This window comes from Toxotes jaculatrix, chromosome 8 (genome assembly GCF_017976425.1).
Source record: "Toxotes jaculatrix isolate fToxJac2 chromosome 8, fToxJac2.pri, whole genome shotgun sequence".
Classification (NCBI taxonomy): domain Eukaryota; kingdom Metazoa; phylum Chordata; class Actinopteri; family Toxotidae; genus Toxotes; species Toxotes jaculatrix.
This window is the reverse complement of record NC_054401.1, coordinates 14,445,159-14,466,577: the sequence shown is the minus strand read 5'-3', so window position 1 is coordinate 14,466,577 and position 21,419 is coordinate 14,445,159. Positions and strand designations below refer to the sequence as shown.

At 39.9% G+C, this 21,419-nt stretch overlaps 2 protein-coding genes across 2 annotated transcripts; one reads left to right on the top strand and one right to left on the bottom strand.

Moving 5' to 3' along the window:
- Positions 1 to 754: 754 nt before the first annotated feature.
- LOC121185585 (G protein-activated inward rectifier potassium channel 3-like) lies at positions 755 to 9,471 on the top strand. The gene is made up of 4 exons (XM_041043822.1): positions 755 to 1,221; positions 1,384 to 1,686; positions 2,121 to 3,354; positions 6,531 to 9,471. The coding sequence occupies exons 2-4, from the start codon at positions 1,552 to 1,554 to the stop codon at positions 6,893 to 6,895; spliced, it is 1,734 nt and encodes a 577-aa protein (XP_040899756.1). The 5' UTR covers positions 755 to 1,221; positions 1,384 to 1,551; the 3' UTR covers positions 6,896 to 9,471.
- On the bottom strand, positions 9,438 to 20,386 carry zbtb32 (zinc finger and BTB domain containing 32). Its single transcript, XM_041043830.1, has 5 exons — positions 20,296 to 20,386; positions 16,408 to 17,466; positions 15,248 to 15,357; positions 13,219 to 13,380; positions 9,438 to 11,619 (listed from the first exon to the last, which is right to left on the bottom strand). Exons 2-5 carry the CDS (start codon positions 17,433 to 17,435, stop codon positions 11,390 to 11,392), a joined length of 1,530 nt encoding a protein of 509 aa, XP_040899764.1. The 5' UTR covers positions 17,436 to 17,466; positions 20,296 to 20,386; the 3' UTR covers positions 9,438 to 11,389.
- Positions 20,387 to 21,419: the final 1,033 nt, after the last annotated feature.

Genomic DNA, 21,419 nt, shown 5'->3' with positions numbered 1-21,419 from the left:
AGGTTATGCCAACATTGATTTCACTCATCAAAACAACTGCTGCACCTAAAATAAAATGTTGTTAGATGAAGACAATGGGATTGTTGTAATAAATTGTAAAGCATGTCTTTTTTTTTTTTTTTTTTTACTTTCAGAGGTGTAAATGAGGGCAAACTAGTAGATGACAGTGTATCTGTTGATGGCCACAGTGGAAGTGTTTCATCTTAGAACCAAAATAATTATACTCTTGAAATTAACTATGAACTTGATATAGCTGCACAAAAATATTGTACAGTATGTACAATTCATGTCTGATGCTGCCATTTAGCTAGTGGTTGAACAGGAAAGGTGACCAGGATAACCAAATTATACAATACAATGTAACATTGTAAAGTGACTTTGGTTATTTTACCCATTGAACGGGTCATCTTAGCCATCATTGCAACAATTGCCCCCCCAGAGATTTGTCAGGAGCCGCCACTGCTGGTAACTATAAGTGACTGGAAATCAAGATTAAGAATCTTTAGACATGCTGGCAGCTAACATGCTCACAATGACAATGCTAATGTGCTTATACTAAGCAGGTACAATGTTAACCATGTTTACCATCTTAGTTAAGACTGTTGGACAAATTAAAATTTTGACCTCATGACGGTTCTATGTGAAAAGCGAAGGGATCACCAAAATGATTACAATTCATCCAAGACAACTATTACTCCTCATAATGAGTAAACTGACCAATTTTTAGTTGGTCGGTTTACTGACTGTGGACTGCTCCTGAGAGAACTAGGAAGACTTATGAGTAGACCTAGTACTGACTTATTTAAGGAAACTCAAGCTTTCAGTAGGTTTTTTCAAACCTTATTTAATATGTTGTATTGTAATGAATAACATGTTCCATGAACATAGCGTTCCTTTTTAACCTGTTAAGTGATAAATAAAGGTTATTTCCAGTACACGCTGTCCAAGATTAGTAGGTTTGGATCACTGCCCTGCTCTGTGTGGGTATTCTGTGAGAGAAGAGCCACAGACGCTACTCTGCAGGATCCTGTGGCATTACTGATGACACAGCAGGATGATGGAGCTAATCTCCAGCTGGAGAGTATATCTTCCTAAAGCTTTGTCCCACCGTGTTGGCTGCTCCAATGTCACTTAAGGTCTACAGCGCTAAACATTCTGCCTTAAAGTATTTAGTGTCTTTCAGCTGTGTGGAATGATGGAATGCATCAGAACCTCCCCCAGGTTAGTCCATCTAGTTTTTGGGTTTGCTTTTTTCCTAGAATCAGCTTTTCTTTTCAAAGAAAAGGTTGCAGTCCAAGTATTTTAAATGAGCTATATTATGCTCCTCCATGTGGCTATTTTGAAGATCCAAATCCCGTGTGACAATCTTCTCTAAATCCTCAGGTCTTAAATCAGTGGAGGAACCTGGAAATCCAAATAATCATACACAAGCTCTGCAGCTAGAGTTAATGCCTTTGCACATCTATATTGTGCCCTGGTGTGAGAAGAGACTATCACATTGAGACCAGAGGATCCCTTGGAGCCATTGGGACAACAGTGAGTATAGGAGCCATGGGACCTCCAGGGACCACCGAGGATGGGACAAGAGGACGGCGAACATCTATGCCCAGTCAAACAAAATCTATCATGGTTGTCTATTCCACACCTTCAGGGGAGAAAATTCAGAATGAGAGCTACGTAATAAATGTAAGGGGGTGAGCTGACTTTTCCCAGCATATTTATTTTTTCATGCTGAATATTTCTGCAGAATTGAGAATATGTTGTGCCAAATTGTTCTCTTTGCCAAGAATGTCTGTGCAACTTGCCAGGGAACTGTGGCAAGAATGGAGTCTGAGATATTTGTGACAAATAAATGCATTTTTACATGTGGTCCAACTTGTGTCCTGGATTTCCTAAGCTGTTGTCCTTGTTGACCTCAGAAACAGCAGCTGACAAAACAGTCTTAATCAAATTTTGCTCCTGTTGTTTTGTGTCTGGAATTTGCCACTAACTGATCAGAATTAAACTTAAAACTAAAAGAAATACTGTATTACAATACTCCATGAACTTGAATGCCCTCAAATAGCCTTCAGCAGTGTGTGGGATGAGAGTTTAACTTTCAGTTTTTTGCTTTCTCCCAGACAGGCACAGGCTGTTCCCCTCCTTTTCCGGACATCATGCCAGGGACAGTTCCTGAGCTTGCAACAGCCAAGAGGCGCCATAAAAGTACAACGGATATTCCTTATCGGGGAAACATTTGCTTACTTCCACCATCCACCCCTGGTGTCACAGATACAGATACATTCTTGCGTCGCTGCTCACTCAGAGAGACCAAAACTGTTTCACGCTATCCTCGCCATGCCCTCAGTGTGCCTAACATGGGCAGTACCAGTCCCTGTCGTGTCATCAGCAACAGTCCTCTTCCCAGCATCCAGCTTTCACCAGCACACAGCAACATATCAAGCCCTGCTAAAGAGATGGAGAAGCTGGCTAAGGCCCGGAGTAAACTCCTGGACAGTCAGTGTACCCAAACCCCTACCCTTCCTCCAGAAACCAGAGAGCAACTTCGCTATGTCTCCAAGGATGGAAAGTGCCGTGTGAACCTGTGTCACATATCCGAGAGGGGTCGCTTCCTGTCTGACATCTTTACCTCGTTTGTGGACCTTCAGTACCGCTGGTTTCTATTTGTTTTCATGATGTGCTACATCATCACCTGGTTCCTGTTTGCTGGGCTCTACTTCTTGAATGCAAACTTTCGGGGTGACCTAGGACAAGAGCAACCTGTCAGTACCCCTGAAGAGCATCTCATAGAACAAAGGCCCTGCTATTTAGGTGTAGATGGCTTCATCTCAGCTCTACTGTTCTCAGTGGAGACGCAGCGCACCATTGGTTATGGATCACGCACCGTGTCTCCAACCTGCTATGAGGGTGTACTGCTGGTCATGATGCAGTGTATTGTTGGGTCCATGATAGATGCACTCATGGTGGGCTGCATGTTTGTCAAAATATCCCGGCCTAAAAAGAGAGCTGAGACACTTCTCTTCAGTCGCACTTGCGTTATCGCCAACCGTGATGACCAGTTATGTTTGATGTTCCGTCTGGGGGACCTGAGAGAGAGCCACATGGTGGATGCCAAGGTCCGTGCTAAGTTAATCAAGTCTCGGCAAACAGCTGAGGGTGAGTTCTTGCCACTTGAGCAGACAGAGATCGACCTTGGTTATGAAACTGGATCAGACCGACTCTTCCTGGTGGAGCCACAAGTCATTCAGCACAACATTGACTGTAATAGTCCCCTCTGGGAGCTGGGCCCTGAGCAGCTTAGACGACAACAGTTTGAGATAATCGTTATCCTGGAAGGAATTGTTGAGGCCACAGGTGAGTAATTAACAAGAGCGGTAGTTAAAAAGGGACCCAGAAGCAGTGAGTAAGTTTTCTTAACACAATTTGTGTTATTTTCAATGGCCCAGTTGCAACAGTAAACCAGAATATTTTCCCTTGTGATTTTCAGAGTTGTGAGGGAGCCACCCACACTGTTGCACATGGAAACAAAAATCTCATAGGTCTTGAGCAAAGGGGAGGGGTTTTACATCTATTACTTGTGAAAAATAAACAACTTTACTGCTGATTTACATTTATACATCAACATTTTTTGAGAGGAGAAAGTTGGCCAACCCTCAGAACAGTGAGGATAGTCAGTATTTTGTGTGGGAATGTCTACAGTAAAAGATAAAAGCAGGAAAAGTACTGAAAAGCACAGGAAATGAAATGTTCTTCACTCACCTCACTTCACTTGACAGTATCCTGTTTTGACAATGACTGGTCCGGGCAGCCTGTGGGTTTGCATGGCCCTGAAAAGTACAGCAAAGCACAGAACACAGCAGTGTTGTTGTACACTCCATTTATCGCACAAGAATGCTGTAAACAAATGAGTAGTTTCAAAACCCAAAGTGTTTATTCTTCACAAATTTCCCAAATAAACATTTCTGACAACTGTTTGGGAAAAGGTTAGATAAAGGTCAGTGTTAAATGCATGTGTGGGTAGATATTAGTCAGAAAAAAAGTGTGTATTCAGTTTGCTGGAAGAAAGGGTGTGTTACATGTGGTGCTCAAACTCTACTGCAAAATGAGGAGAAAAGCTTTAGGGAAACATTAGCAATAAAAAACCCACAAAAGAACGTGTGAAAAGAAAAAGCTCCCTGCACCCGTCTGCTCTGGAGCAAACTGCTTGCAGGTATACTAGCAGTGGATAAACTGTTTAGTTACTGATGTGGGATTAAATTAAAGTCAATCTACTTTTAAATTCTAATAATGTGATGTGCTTTTGGCATCATGACTTACTCTAACAGGAACAGCTGAAAAAACAACAATCTAATGCAATGACCATGCAGTTTTAAAAAAAGAGGGAAGATGGAATTCCCAAAGTGAAGTGAAAAAACATTTTGCAAAACTTCTGGTTATGACTAAAGACTGACCATAAAGATTATGCATCATCATATTTGGAAAGTTGGTTACAAAAAACTCACACAGCTGTATATATCTTCCAATTATAATATAATATCTTCTATATTCAGTCCAATTGTGGATTGTGCTGCAGGGATCAAGGGTTGTTATAGACAAACAGAAAGTGATAATGTGCAAAACAGAGCAATGCATTGTTTCTTGGGTGCACATAAAATGGCCCCAAAAATGGGAACCGTGTGAAGACAGAGCTGGGATATGTGCTGGTCTGGAATCTGGTTGTTCTAGTCCTAATGCTCCTCAGTCTTCTGTGAGAGGACAGAGAACTAAAGAAGCAGTTTGCTGGATGGGCTGGATCTGTTGAAATCTTGAGTCCTTTTCTCTTTAATCTCATATTTGGTATTGGTCTCATAGATTTCAGACAAAGATATCGCCCCTTGTCCCCTGATTCTGGCTGCTGTAGGCACTACACCATTCAGCTGCCTTTTCTCCTCTGCAGTAAGACTTCCAACCAGACAGTGATACCGAAAGTTAAGAATTCTCTCCACAGCTCATTTAGAATACAGATGTAAGTTTTGGGTGGAGGGAGGAAAAATCCAGTCATCTTCACTTCTGTGGCCAAGAAAACTGAGGGCGAGGATGCAAATGCAGAAATAACACCCTTAAACACAAAATCTCAGCATAAAGTCCAGGACCAGGAAACAGAACTTACAAAACTAAAAATTATCCACAATAGAAAAACTTCAAGAATATACTAACTCCAGTCACAGCTAAACATCCAGGAGTACAGACAGGAGCTCAGGAACACAGGGACAAACGCAGTCACTAAGAAGGACAAAAACAGCAGGAACAAACATGGGCTAGGACACAGACAGACTGACAAGAAGACAAGCCAACAACAAGACTAAAAATTACAGGGGTGAATTACATTACCATGGTGGTGCAGTGGTTAGCCCTGAAGAGGGTTCACAGCAGGAGGGTTCCAGGTTTGAACCCTGGTCTGGGCTCTTCTGTGTGGAGTTTGCATGTTCTCCCTGTGCCTGCGTGGGTTTTCTCCGGGTACTCCGGCTTCCTCCCATAATCCCAAAAACATGCACATTAGGTTAACTGGCTACTCTACATTGCCCCAAGGTGCGGGGCAGTGTGAGTGTGTGCTTGTGTGGTTGTCTGTCTTTGTGTGTTGGCCCTGCGCTGGACTGGCGACCAGTCCAGGGTGTACCCCACCTTTCGCCCCTTAGTCACCTGGGATAGGCTCCCGCGACCCTGATGGATCAAGTGGCATAGAAGATGAATGAATGAATTACATTAGGGCAGGGCAGACAATCACAAAGACAGAAAACTAGACAAAGAGTGAGTGGGCAGGTGACTGATACTCGAGGGCTCAGGGTTCAGGCTTCAAAATAAAACAGGAAATGGAGACTCAAACAGGAACAGAAACAAGTAGCAGAACCCAAAGCATACACAAACAATACCAACAAAATTCAAGGAAACCTTGACATTAAACTCAAATAGGAAGTCCAAGAAACCAAACAAGAGTCTTTAACAGACAATGAATTTCACAAAACCCAAAAGAACTCAAAACTTACCCAAGGCTGGATCACAATGACTAGTCCAAACACAATTCATAAAAGTTTACTCAAAAGTTCAAATCATAGTTAAACAGAAATACAAGAAAGTCTAGAAGGAGTTTGACCACTCCAAAAATGGTGTAAAACAGCCACCCTAGGGCTGATCATAACACACAGATTAACACCAGCTTTCTCAGTCTCAAAAAAAGGACATTATAACCATTTAGCTGCCTCAGTTTCACACTGCCATGCCTTACTGAGCCATTTAAATAGAATGAAGCCATTGTTCATGTTATTAGTAGCATCTGTGCTTTTCCCACTACGTCAAGTCAAAATTTCTGCTGTGAAAAAGTCCTATGGTGTTCATTACCCTAAACAGCAATCTTGACTGTTACAAGTGTGAAAAGACACAGCATCATCATGTGGAAAATAATGTGTACTTCACATTTAAAACTGTGATGCATTTAACACTGTTTGACTGAATCAACACTAACAGCCATTTCTGTCTCACCCTTTTATGCATAGGCATGATGTGCCAAGCCAAAACATCCTATATTGAAACAGAGATTGAGTGGGGCGCTCGCTTTGAACCCTGCTTGATGCTGGAGAAGGGCTCGTTCAGAGTCGATCTGCGTCGGTTCCACACCACCTACAAGGTACCACTGCCTAACTGCAGCGCCAGCCAGGCGCATCAGTTAATGGTTCTTGCGGACTGCAAACTCCAAGGCTCAGAAGTCAACAGAGACTGGGGAACATGGGTAGAGGGAGTTTCAGAGGAGGACAAAGACAAGCAACCATCTCATGGAGGATTCACTATTGATAACATTCAGGAGGAGAGAGCATCTGAAGGCAGTCAAAGTGAGGGAAGCAAAGACAAAATCTCACCATAACAGCAGCAGATAAAAGACTTTTTATACTACTTAGATATGTAATAATATTTATATACCTAGGTATATAAGTATTATTACATATCTAAGTAGTATAAATATTATACTACTTAGATATGTAATATTTATATACTTAGGAATAGCCCTTTTAAATACAGGACATATAGACATATAACAGCAGGAAATGCCACAAAGGTGTAAATAATGAATTCACAACATTTGAATTGTTTGCTAAACATTGCCCCAAAATACCATTGCTACACCTGTCAAACTTTTCAATCTTGCACTGCATATGCAGTTTACAACAATAAAGCTAGCAGATTTACCACTCCAAATTCTTCATAACTTTTGAAATGACAGGTTCTTAATTGGATTCTTGACTGAAGAAAAAGAGGCTCCTTATTTCTAGCCAGTAACTGTAAATTTCCCCACTTAAATGACAACTGTTACTGGCAGATTTGTTAGCTATAGCTGGCTGGGTGAGTTTGAAAACACCTTCTCCAGTTGACTTTTTCATGTTTCCAGCTGATGTGTTTTAAAATGATAAATGTGTGTGAAGGGGGTTTTGTTAACTATGCAATTGGTGTGTTAAAAGACTGGCTAAACCTACATGTCCCTGTTATGTTAGGGGCTACAAACACTAGTAGGACCCAAATGCTGAACGCAGTGACTGGATAGGTGTCAGACTTCACGGGAATTTATTACAAGGAATTTCATTCTAAGTCTATGAGCGAGGGGGCAGGCAGGCGAGTGGGCAGGCAGGTGAGTGAGGAAGGACAATCTGGTTCCTGGGGATATCAGAGAGGGGCTGGTGTGGTTTGGTGGCTCCAGGGCGTGAGGATGGATTCAGTGTTCTGCGGCGAGTGGCTTGATATGATACAGTTGGCAGGGTTCAGGTGGTCATGAGATAGAAAACAAAGATCAGGGTGAGCGTCTATGTAGAAGCAAAAAACGTGACTTGAGCATAGAGACTGAACTCAATATTTAGCGACTGACGTAGCTACTGGGTGGTTAAGCTGGCGAACTGGTGAAGAATGGAGAGCTGAATTAGACTTAAGTGCAGGCTGGAGGAAGGAGGAGTGATGACCAGTTTGGATTATAATTCCTCTCTGTAGGTGTGAGTTTAGGAGAGAAAAAGGCACATGATTGGTGTCTCAGGTTTGGGCCAGAGCACTGGGAGAGGCCAGCTCCCACACCAGTGTCCACCTTTACAATGAACTGCTGTTTCAGATCAGGTTGGATCAGCACTGATGCCGTGGTAAACAATTCTTTGAACTGTAGTCACGTATGAACTTTCTATAAAAGTTTGCAAAACTCAGGAATCTCTGTAGCTGCTTTCTGTTTGTCGGTATGGTCGGAATGGCTCACTCAACCACTGCCTGGACCTTTCACAAACCCCAAGAAACTCTCTGAGGAATTATGGAACTTGCAGTTCTCAGCTTTTACAAATAGCCTGTTCTTCAAAAGTCTCAAGAGCACATGATGTACATGGTCTAATATGTTCTTGGAAAAAATGAGAATGACATCCAGATAGACAAAAATCTGTCTGTTCAAAAAGTCCTGAAGAACGTCATTTACTAGCGCCTGGAACACAGCTTGGACATGACTAAGTACTCAAAACGCCCCAGAGGTGCCCTGAAGACTGTTTTCTATTCATCCCCCTCCCAAATCCCGAAAAGGATTGTGGAGGTCCAGTTTAGTGAATATCATGGCTCCATGGAGGGTTTCAACGGTAGATGTAAGCAGGGGAAGTGGATACTTGGCAGAGTCTGCGAGTCTTTTTCTCAAAAAAAAAAAAAAGTGCTCCTAGAGGTGAAGAGGATGGCCAAATTATCCCAGCGACCAGGGATTCCTGTATGTTCTTCTCCATGCATTCAGGCAAAAAGTTAGCATCTCTACCAGCTGATGAAGAAAAAAAATTGAGATTAGATTGTTTATTCTAATGTAGCCCTATTTGGTTGCTTAGCTTACATGTATTCTGTATTTTCAAACTGCATCTTTTCACTTTTATTGCTACAAGAGAAAAGGGCTTAGGATGAGGACTAACCAGTGTATTTGGTAAACATAGTCCTATCTTGGTTAATATTATCCTTAATGTAATGTAAGAGCTGCTAACATTAGCATAAACCGGTAACATTCAGGGCTAGCTTAAACACAGTCACAAACTGGGCATTTTATGAAGGTAACACTTAGCCCCACAAACTAATGTAGTTAGTTGATGTTGTGCTCCCTGGACTTGGAAAAAAATCTGAGTTTCTACTGTTGCTATTTAGCTAAGTTAGCCGGACATGCTAAGATTGGTTTCAGCATCCTGGCATTTGTGCACACTACCGTGGGTTAGCAGGGACTCTTAAATGGAACAGAGCCATTGTAAAAGTTATTAATGACAGCTGTGCTTTTCCTGTACAACTAGTCAAAATGTCTGCTCTGAAAAGGCCTTTTAAGTCATTGAAGGTTCTGCATCACTGTTGATATGGATAATCTATCAATGAGGGTTAACTGTCTCTGTGAGATGCCATGTACTGTACATGTATAGACACAAAAATCAGAAACCATGTGTATTTATTTCTCATACAATTCATATTTACAAACAAACAATGATCACACTATTACATTAGCCACTGGGGCAGTGCACTGAAAAGGGTTTTTGAAGGATATCAATATGTCTGTATACATAAGAAAGAAAAAATGTTTTCATTTAAATCTGCATACTCTGACAAAACTCTGAGAAAAAAAAACAGTGACTTTATCTTCTCCACACTGTCACAATTAGTTATTTGACAGTGTGGTTAATTATTATTAATAGTATCGTGTAGAATATTTGGACAGGATGTAAAGGATGTAATCATTAAAGAATCTCTTAATGTCCAAATGGCTAAAAAAATTTTGTTATTAATTTTTTTTGAAGCTTTGACACTAAAATTAATAAGAAAAAGGAAAGATAGGTCAGCTGCCCTCTGTTCCCCCACCACTTCCTTTAACATTTACATGTCTTTTATTATATGTACAAATTACTAGAAATTGCCAAGGTAGCTGCTGTGCGTAACCTTGTTTATTTGGGACATTAGGAGTCTAAAACATATTCATTGATGGCACATTGGTTCAGTAAAGCTTATATATGAAAGATGAGTTAAACATTGATTTATTTACTTTCCTACCCCATACACCTTCAGATAATGCTGTACAAATCAACAAATAGCTTTCAGTGGAAACAAGTCTGAAAGCTCCTTCACTGGAAGGAAGCATTGGGCATGTTACATGAATAACCATGCACACTAAATAGGCCTACATACATATGAGGACTGCTGGGATAGCTTCACAGTCATAACCTTTTTGGATCTTTTCCAGAGGTATGGCAGCAGCTAAATACCACTTGGTATTTACTTTTGAGACACATTTGCTATGTTATGTCCATGTCTTATAGGAAGTCACTGAGGGACAAAACAGAAAATTCACTAATGGAAGAATAAAACAATGAGAAAATGACAGACTCTTGCTTTTTGGGGGCTAGACAGATGACCTCAAGTTATCTGAATGTAAGCAGAGCTCTCCATTTGCATTTTTTGCTGCCCACAACATTCCTGCTTACCAGTATAAATTTATAGCTGTAACAGCACTTTGTAATTTCACCATATTGGAATTTGACGGAGTCACTGCTGATGACTCTTACCCCTCTCTGATAACTCTTACCCTTCTCATATTGCTTTTCTCTGAGAGTAAAATAACTAAAGACTTTAGTCACTATTTTAAAGGAAGAACTAGACACTTTTGAAGGGAATATGTCATAGTAAGTATGTACACAGGATTTTCCTCACTCAGATTTAGTGAGGAAAATCCTGTGTACATACTTACTATGACGTATTCACTAAATGTTGACTGTTCAAATGCTCAAGCAATGAATAAAAAAATCTCTTTTGTCCAGCTTCAAGTGTGACATCTCAGCCACTAGTCCCATTCTGATAGTGTTGCTGTTTAAGCACTATTACAGAAAAAGACTGATTGTTACAGTGGTTGCCCTCATGAGGGCGCTATAAACCTGGGTCAAACTTACAAAGTTCACACAATCGGTCCAATGATTATGAAAGTAAGAGGGAAGATGCCTGCGTCATTCATTGAGGATGAGCTGTTGATGTGGCTTTAATGCACGTACATGACCTAATGGGAAATTAGTTAAACACCTTCAATACATTTTCTGACATGTCATTGGAAATTAGTGCTGCAATTCTCTGTTCTGCTGTTGTAAGTGTGAATACAGAACAGTCACAGTTTGCATGGACGTTATTGCTATACATGACAGCCCTAGTTTGTACCTCTTAGGTATTATTATGACTTCAAAACGGGTAAGTGTTGTTAAAGAACCTTCTGGTTTTTTTTTTTTTTTTGGTCAAACATCAGCTCTGTGACTCAAATGTAATAATAATACATGAGAGGCACAATCTAAAGCTACACCTATGAGAACTTTGTCTAGATGGATGTGTCCATGTTGTTAAGCATGGCTCAAATGTGGGAGGTGTACAGGTAGGTGCTGTTGATGCTCCAGTCTGGGGGAAAGTCCTGCACTGCGTGACTCTTGATGTGCCTTTGCATGGCGACCAGGCTGTTGCAGAACTCCAGGCACACGGTACACTGGTAGGGCGCAGCACCGCCATGAGTCCGCAGGTGCTTGATCATTGCTGAGTAGTCCCTTGAGCGCTGACCACAGAGACGACACTCGAAAGGTTTCTCCCCTTGAAGCAGACAGAGGAGGGGGGCACAGGAAGGAAGGCATTGGAGGGGTGCTCACTTGAGAGAGAGTCTCATACCGTTAGGAGTTAAAAGTGTGTTCACTGACTGTTCTGCCATTTGTTGATTATATATACACTCTGCTATATTATTTGAATGCAGTTTATCTAGTCTCATTTCTTTCCTATTAATTGCTTAATTTAGAGTAAAGTCAGCTAAATTGGGACATTTTTGTGCAGCTCATTCTGCTCTTCATTGAAAATGTTATGCATAATTTACATGTATGTTTTATTAAGTCAAGTCAATTATATTTATATAATGCTGAATCACAACAGAAGTTGTCTCAAGGCACTTTTCACATAGAGCAGGCCTAGACCACACTCTTTATAATCTTTTGAATCAACAGGTTTTGAACATTTATCTCTCTATATGTAAGGTTTGCATTTTTCAGCTTTAGGACAAACTAATATTTAGGTTTTAGGTAACTGGAAATATCACGATTGCTCTTAAAAATACTTGTTTTTGAGAGTTCATTGTAATTGCTGGGCCGCTATTTCGATCTTTTTCTTCTATTCCTATTTTGTAAGCAGGCCTATTTTGTAGCACCACTTCTGTGGTTTTAGATGTGGTTTTGCAACAAACTATCTTCACATTCTTGATGCTTCACATTTTTAAACATACTGCAATGTTTTGGCCACTGGTTTCTATTACATGCACTCCCGCATGAATAGAAAAGTGCTTGACGCAAGTAATCCCTCACAGTCGAATAATTTAATTTTACTTTTGCGTGCTAACACAGTTGTAAGGGCACAATGCAATTCAGTTGTGAATTGCTTTATCATATGGAAATAGTGCAGCTTTTACAGCGTGATGTTTACTCTGTGTTCAATGGATTTTCGATCTCACGCAAGTTTCAAGTCTGCAAGTTTCAAGTTTCTGTAAAGTGAGTTTCATGGTATTAAAATGAGTGGAAACCTGCCTGCAAGATTGTCAAAAATCTAAATACAACAGGCTGCTTTGGAAGATGTTTAACGGTAATGCAAACCTTACATGCTTTGTGGTTAATGGTCTAAATTGTGCAAAAGTGGCACGGTTCCAGTGTATAGTGAAAAAAAGAACAACAGAAAGAGTAGAACTTAGTACTCTTCTGTTGTACAACAACAAACATCAATAAGAGCCAATGAAAATTAGTCATAAATCTCCTCTTTTGCCTGTAACTTGCCATAATATGCAAACAGCTTACCCGTTTCGGATCTGTCTGACTTTATAGACAAGTCCCATTTACTCACGCAGCCTCAGACCAATACTACTCTCCTAGTAATTTAACATGCGCGGCTTTTTGAAGTCAAAGTGCACACATGCTTTGGGCTCATTTTATTTGGCTTCACTTTGTAACTGGATTTTGGACATAAAGAGACATATAGAATATTGAAATTCCCTTAGTGATTGTTTTTGCTCTAACATCCCACAATTTAAAACAGGTTATAAGGCATCATTGTGAGAAGGAATGGCCTTAGATCCTAACATGTGCAACAATTAAATTTAGATTTCTTCAACAATCAGAGTGAATAAAATCGATAGAGAGTAGTGAATAATGTGCTTACCGGTGTGAACTCTGTGGTGTGTGTCAAGTTGGTGTTTCAGGCTGAACTTTTTGGGGCAGTGTTGGCATTGGTAGGGTTTTTCTCCTCTGTTGTCTTGGCGATTGGATTGTGGTTCATGCTGCACATCTCTTCCACGGAACTGACACCCTGCACAGGCCTCACCTGTGCAAACAACAAGATAGGGCCAGGTGAAGGTGTGAATTTTGTGGTGGGCAAAGAGGCCTGGCTGTTCACAAAAACACCATTACAATTGTTAGTCATACTTCAGACCTTATACACATCCACATCAAAAAGTAACGAATTTTGCACTTGCATAAAAATGACTGGTTGCTTAGAAAAAAGTGAACAGAAGCTGCAATGATGAGGTTAATCAATTAGTTGGTTGACCGAACTTTACTTGTCAAATTAATTGATAACTGATTAATTGTTTAAATCCCTAGTTCCAGCTTCTCCAGTGTGATGCTTATCTGCTTTTCAGTACTGTAAATTGAATATCATTGGGTTTTGCAATGTTGTGGTCATCAATTTGGGCTCTGCAAACCATTTTTCATTTTTCATTTTTCACCCTTTTAAACAGACATCTGTTGCAGTCACAGTTCATTTGTGGTTTAGAGGCACCATTTTTCAATCCTGCGTGCTGAAGTCGACAGCAGTAGTCACACTCAGTTAAAATTCTCATTGACCTCCTTGACTTGACCGAAAAAGAAAAAAAAAAGTACAAAATACAACATTTTAATCACCTTTCATAGGCAAATGTTTATTTTTAGTCTGCGTCCTGTTGCAAATTCAGTTTGTAGAAGTATATACTTTCCTGTCACTGTGCACATGAACATGTGTTGTCTGCAGTCATGTATCTTAGTGATTGTTTTAAAATTACAAAGGTGTGATTTTGAGGTTGATGTTGCAACTCTGAAGCCTTTCAGTACCTTATATGTTTTTTTTAAGGTTTTCTAGGCCTCATAGCATAGACAGGATGCTGAAATAAGTGTGTGTGGGGGGTATAGGTGCGTGTGTGGGGGGTGGGGGGTGGGGGCGAGGTGGGTGGGGGGGGGGGGGGGGGTGGTACTGTAGTAGGGGAAATAGAAAGAAATAAACCACAACAATTGAACACTCACCACTCTATACAACCTATTGAGACCTATCATCGGCATGTTTCCTGTCCAACATTTCTCTTCAGTTCTCACTTTAAAGTACCTAACATATACAGATAATGCTTTCATTTCCTGTGGCTTTATTAACATTCACTAACATAATGTCAGTGAAGGAAGAGGAGAGGATACTGAAAAATCACCTGGCAGCACTGAATGAGTGTGCTTAAATGCCTTATACTCTTTTTGTTTATGTTGTTACATATTTTGGATTAAATTATATATTCTAGACTACTTTACTACACTGCTTACTGCCCCACAGCAAGACATTTGTAAAGCTTTAGAAAAGTAAAGTTTTGGTGTAATCTCTTGAGGTATGAACATAATGTTCCATTGAGCAGAGGCAGATAAAACATGATTATCAGCTCGAATGTACAAGGCAAACGATCTAACACAGCATACACGCATATGCACACGTACACTCACATGTTTATGCACACACACACACAAAGACTTTTGGTTTAACTTGTTTTTGAGTGATTGCAGTGACTTACATTCACATTATAAGAATTTGTTATGACAAATCCATGTGTATGATTTTTTGCCATAGGACAAACCACTGTTGAGATGCAGTGCATACTGTACTGCATGTATCTAGCTGTATCTAGTAACCACACTACTGCTCCTGCTGCACCATGCTCTCAAAACCACAACTCTCTTTATCACTTTCCATTGCGTAGCTAAGTGTCATGAGTCTGCCGAGGTTAGGGGTCATGACAAGAACTGTCTTACTATCTTGTTAAACTGATCAGTTCTAGGCAAAATAACAGCCTTTGGGTTAGTCTTGATCCTATTGTATAGTAAAAATAGTATATTGAGTGTACTATGATCATTTAAAAAAGTGTTCTGTTTGTCTTAATAATCATTAATCATATTGCTACCTGATGGTGTGGAGGCTGACTCCCGCAGAACTGGATCACCAAGGAGACTAGTATTGCAGCATCGGCAGTCTTTAACTCTCTCTGCACTGGCTTTTGGCCCTTGAGGGTAACTGTGGAAAAGAAAGTATTTTGTGGTGAAACAGTTGTGGTGAAAACTAATAGTACCTGTTCCAACTAAAAAAGAAAAGAAAACAAAAAACCTTTATAGCCGTGTGCCAAACAGCAGCTTCTTCACTGGAAAAATGTAACTCAAGTAGAAGTCTTTAAGTATCATATGAAAAAAAAAATGTCAGTCTGCATATATTTTACAACATTATGTGTTATCACATATTGCATTCATAAACACCCTTTCCTTCCCCTCCATCTCCAACCACAGGATACTGCACTCTTTCAAGGTAAAAGCTCATTTAACTTTCACATGATGTTAGTGGGTGAGTGGAAGGAGCAAGAAAATCAAATGACTCTGAAGAAGAGCTACTTTTTCCTCAAAAAACCATAAATGTTTTGAACTATTTCTTGTGGTACAGCTGCGCCCAGTCTAAACACTGAAACTATGTTTCAGTGGGCGGAAAATCTTGAATTCTGCAAAGCAGGGGAGAAATTTAGGGGGCTCCCCTATGCATGTTTAGTTACGCTGTTTTGAACACTGTAAAATATGCATAGACTTTAACAAAGCTGGAAAATCACCCAAAAACCAAGTCAAGGTTTTTTTTAATTTTTAATTTTTTTAATTTTAATCCTACTTTATTTAGTACCACTAAAGGACAGTGGAAAATTAATTCAAAAGTAGAGCAAAATATGACTGATTTCAATTTAAAAAAAAAAAACAAAACCAAAAAAACATATGTAGATTTATTGGAAAATTAACTTGGGTGTATATCTTTCTGTCTCTTGGTCTGAAAACTAGGATAATGACTTGTCAGAAAAGAGTTTGACTGACTAGGACTGGCAGGGAATAGTTAACAGGTGAAACTGCTCTTGTTGGAAAGTGCAGGAGGCAAACATCTACCCAAACAACAGTGAGTCAGGTAGTGTAGCTCTCGCAAGGGAACAACTGAGCAAATTAGGGGATTCTAAATGACTCTGAGAGGAAAATAGGGAGACAGTGACTGAAAATAAAAAACAGAAGTTTCCAAAATCACTTCCAAGTGTTGACTTACCTCGGCCCAATACTTTGAACATCCCCGTTGAATGCTCTTTGCATGGGTTTTTTTCTTTTTAACAGGCCTTGCTTGACTATGCTTTCCATTCCTGTAGATCCTGCATAAAGGTTTTGCGTGTAACGTGGGTAAAAGCCTGAGTAGCCCATTACAGAGCTGTGAACTTGGTTTTGAAAATGGGGGCCCAGTAAGGGGAATACGTGGGGAGAGGTGAGAGAGAATGGGTATGCTACAGAGGATTGACTTGAGGACTGTAGAGGGTGTGCTGCAATAAGGTTTGAAGAGTTTTCGGCTATCCACCTCAGGGTGTTCACAGAGTTCCACATGTTCGTAGAGAAAGTCCAGGGAGAAGAGAAAGAGGAACTGCTGGTGGCGGGCCTGGTAATAGCACTGTCTCTGCTATGCGGTATTGATGACAAAGGGGAGAGTCTGAGCGTTTTTCTTGGGGTTGGCGAACTGCTGTGGTTATTAGCAGAATCAGGGGCTGAAAGGTTTTCCGTGACATTGCTGTTGCTTGCTTCCTCCCCTGTCAAAGAAATCTCTTGGACTTCCTCCTCTTGAACTGGAGTTTCTTTTTTCTTTTGATCTGTCTCCTTTACACTTTTTTTTTCTTTTTTGACATCTGTGATTTCTCCTCTTTTGTCCTCTTCTCTGGCTTTGTCGTTGAGGGTATCCAGCTGTTTCCGGCACTGGTCCTCCAGCGGCTGCATCTCCAGCGTCTGAGCAGCTCTCAGCAGCAGATACAGGTCCTCCACAGGCACTTCAAGGGCCTGGGTGTAGGTGAAGTCCAGGACCTGCTGGAACGTGCGTGGTGAGAAATACTCCAGTGTGCAGTGTGCTGGGCTGTCTATGTCACCTTGGGCTAGCTGCTGTGCCAGTCTTCTGCTAGCGCAGGCCAGTACTAGCCGATGAGCCTTGAACGTATGACTCTTTACTGAAATGATGGCATCGCAGAATGACCCTGAGCGGCGTAAAGCATCTGCCTGCTGCAGGAAGTGGAAATATTGGGTGTTGTTGATTCGGATCATTTCTGAAGTTTTCAAAAATACTGTCAAAAGTCTGAGAAAAGAAAGTCAAAGGAACAAAAAATCAAAAGTGAGATCCTATTAGATTATGCCCACACTGTGGTAAAATTAGTTCCATCTGTATGCCAGTTTGTTACCAGGTATGTGACCTTTCTAACTATGCTAGACTGCAAGTAGGAAAATAATTTTGCAAATCAACAGCAGGAATTGGCTTGTGATTAACAGAAGAAATGTTTCTCTGTGGTTTGAACTGGTTTTTTTTCCACCCATTCCAGACAGCATTACCTTTAGTGAGAATTGAGGGGGCAGAAAGTAGCCGAGGAGATTTCATCAGTTGTTTATAATGGGACAAGTTGTTAGTGTAACCGGGAATTGGATTTTCAACTACTTCGCAGAACACCACAGATTTTTATTTTAAAGCAAATAACCCACCCAAAAATGTATAACTTCACAAACCTTAGAATGCACACAAATTCTTTTTTTTTTAGAATCTGAAACCTGCAGAAAAAAGTTCCTCAATCACAGCATGTCTAATATTGCATCTGAATGTCTGGTTGATGTGTGGAAATGTACTCTGTTTTCTGAAAGCTTTGATATTCAGTGCTCACATACACACTCTAAAGCCACAAAGCCGTAACAGTATATGAAACCGTGACTAATGACTGTACACATGGGTAAACATGAGTAAAGTTTGAACATCAACAACAATAAGATAATATTTAGGCACCATAAACATCAAATGCAAGAGTGTGCAGGGGTGGGATATGTAAATATATAAGTATGTTAGACAAATATGTGGAATTTATACATCTAAAGTTGAGAATACATGGAAGAAAAAGCTGTAGTTGTATGTACCGGATGCCTGAGAGGTTGTCATCTTCACACAGTCTGAAGTCTGTAATGAACTTTTATGATTATACAGTGTGTGGTTGGTTTCTGCAGCAGAGGTCACAAGTACTGTGAGCTATTACAGAGTTTACTGTATTTTTTTTCTTTTTTTCTCTTGCTCAGTCACAACCCTATTCAGTCCTCCGATGGTGACTGTAAATGGAAAGTAGATGCGAAACGAAATGACGTTTAGTTATGCCTACTTACTGGAATTTTCTTTATAAATACGCATCCATTTTTGCTGTGTCTCAGTCTCTCTCTATTGTTGATCAATTTAATTTATTAAAGCTATAGAAAAATGTTGCCCCAAAGAGTAATAATTCAAAATAATTTTTGAATTATTGTTTGTATCTTGAAAAATCTGATATTTTAATGTAATTTTAGCTAGTTGTAAGATATCTGTCACTAATGTTAATTTTTATGTTTATCATGTATTTGGTTATGTGTGTACGTAGGTGGTACAACACATCGCACTGAGAGTGAAAATGACAGTAGAGCAGCTCCAGTATCAGAAGTAGAAAGTCACTCAGACTAACTGTATTTGGTTTAAGTTTAAGGTTTCAGTTTAGTGTTTAATTTAAAAAGAGTCAGTAACAGTTACAAAACTTGTAATGTTGAGAGCACAGTGTTGAGAACGCGTAGCAAAATTTTATATGCAAATCAAGCATGCATCAGTAGAGTGGAGCCTATTGTCTGCGTACATGAACATACAGCAATACTGTAGCCCGATTTTGTTGCTGCGCCATTTACGGCATTCAAAAATTTTGCACTGCCTGATCAAACTTCTTATATAATGCATATATAGTACATAATATGCTTAGGCCAGTGTCACAAATTTATTGCGTGACAGAATTTTAATTTTTTTGTCCAATTAAAGTGATTTCTGTTCAATACGTAGTTGTACATTTATACAGTGGTCATTTTAATCCCTGTTTTTTCATTTTCACTGACTTCTACTAACAATAATAACAATAATAATAACGATAATTATAATGAAAATAATTATGACAAAATATAGTGGTGTATTAGTAATCGTAATTAGTAATTAGCAGCAGGCTTTATGTCAATTGTCATTTAGCGGGTACATTCATATGCTGTTCTACAATGTGTTTTGTGATAAATAATTTTAAAGCAAGTTTAGTCAAAACCTAATTTGGTCAGTAATTCTATGAATTCAAAGCAGTGCCATGTGTTGTGTAATAGACAAACACGTAGGGGTACCATGTGGATGTTCTCATTTGCAGAGACTGTGTAAAATAAATGTTGCTTTATTTCAGCGACAAGTGAAGCTCCAATTCCTTAACTTTAATTTCAGCTGTTTATTAGATTGTACTTTTAAATATATATCAAATATGTCTTTCTGTACGCACTGATGTGACGCACCTGACAAGTACACTGTGTAATTTTCAATTACGCGCTGAAGGAATGCATGTAGCGGTGCTTTCCTGAGCCCACTGGCCTTTAAGTCAGTTGTATTGTACTCTGTTCTGCATTGCTTCATGTCCTTGCTGACCTTGTCTAAATCTCTTTTATCTTCAGAATTGATTTGGTTTTGTAGTAAACTGGCTTGTGCAAGAATCAAATTCCCCCTGATGTTGCTCAAATCTCTTGCATAGTTGTGACATAGTTAGCAGATCTTTGAGCTCCTTGCAGTCACAGTACTATCTCAAAGCAAACACAGGGGAAAACCATGCATGCATATGTCAGATTTACACATCCTTTGACAGGACATGAACTTACAGTCAGCCTCCCCACAGCTCACATGTAAAGAACTGGAGTCACAAGAGAGAACCCAGATCTAAAAGTCTCCAACAGGCAACAGAAGATCAATAGCGGCATGCTAGGTTGTGTTTACAATAGATCACAGAAAACACAGCTAAGGAGACCAAAGATGAGCAACGTAAAAGTGCATCTACTTGTGGTTTTCAGTCTCTGAAAATTAAGAAGCAGCAAGCTGTGTGAATGAGACACTTACCCGGTATTTAGTGAATGTTCTCCGTGGAGAATGACGCGCTACCTCGCATCATGACTGTGAAGTGACTTGTAAAGTGACATGTCTATCTGAGTACAGGTTTTGCTGTGGGACAGGGTGGTTTCCTTTTCTCTTCTCTTTACAGTCCCTCCTCCTCAACCCATCTCTTCCTCATTGGCTCATTGATTACAGTGCTAAATGGCTCGCTTTTTGTTCTAAAAGATGGCAGCTTTATTCTGAGTATAACAGTTGTTTGTTATTTTTTTGTTCATTTAGCACAACACAGGCCTAACAGAAAGAAAACATTCAAAGTAATGCATTTTCTGACACCGACAAAATTTTAATTCGACCAAATGATTAAGCTACGTGTGCGTGTGTATGATTGACAAAGAGTGAGAGAAACGGGGGCAGTGGTTAGAGGGATATTTGCGTGCTCTACTGATCCTGTATACCTGTACATGCTGTACATGATTTCCTGCCCTTCAGCATCTCTTGCTGGTCACTACATTAATAGGCTGCTCTGTGCTCAGACAAAAACCACTTCAAAGACACTCCTCTGTGGCAGGAAAAAGCCCAGTGGTACCAATATGCAGGATGAGGCCTCACTGAAACCTGCACCCTCGAAATAGAATTATCTACTTTGGTCTTTCGCTATGTTAGACATCAGCATGAAACGCTGTAAAAATAGGCCAACTGTAGAGAGCTGGTCAGTTTAGCAGACCTCAGTGGCTGAGTAGAGTATAACCTCTTTGCTTTTAAAGCTTTATTTAGCTATCTCTCACTGGCCTGCCACCTGTAACATGGCCGATTGCATTAACTGGAGCAAACAACCAAGCCAGAATGGAACCATGGATCTCTGAGGCAGTAGACAGGTGGTGCTTTGGTGGGCCACCTGTGTGCTTCAAGAACACTTTGGTTTAATTAAAAATTGAGTAACTTGTGAACTTATGATTTGTATTTAACTTACATCCATTAAGCTAAATTAAATAAAAATCTATTGCTATTAATTACTGTAATATAAATCATAATAGAATATGAATGTTATAAGGCATTTTATCGTGTATATTTAGATAAACATGCAGATTTACCATATAGTTAGAATTATTGTAATTTTGGAAACTTTATTT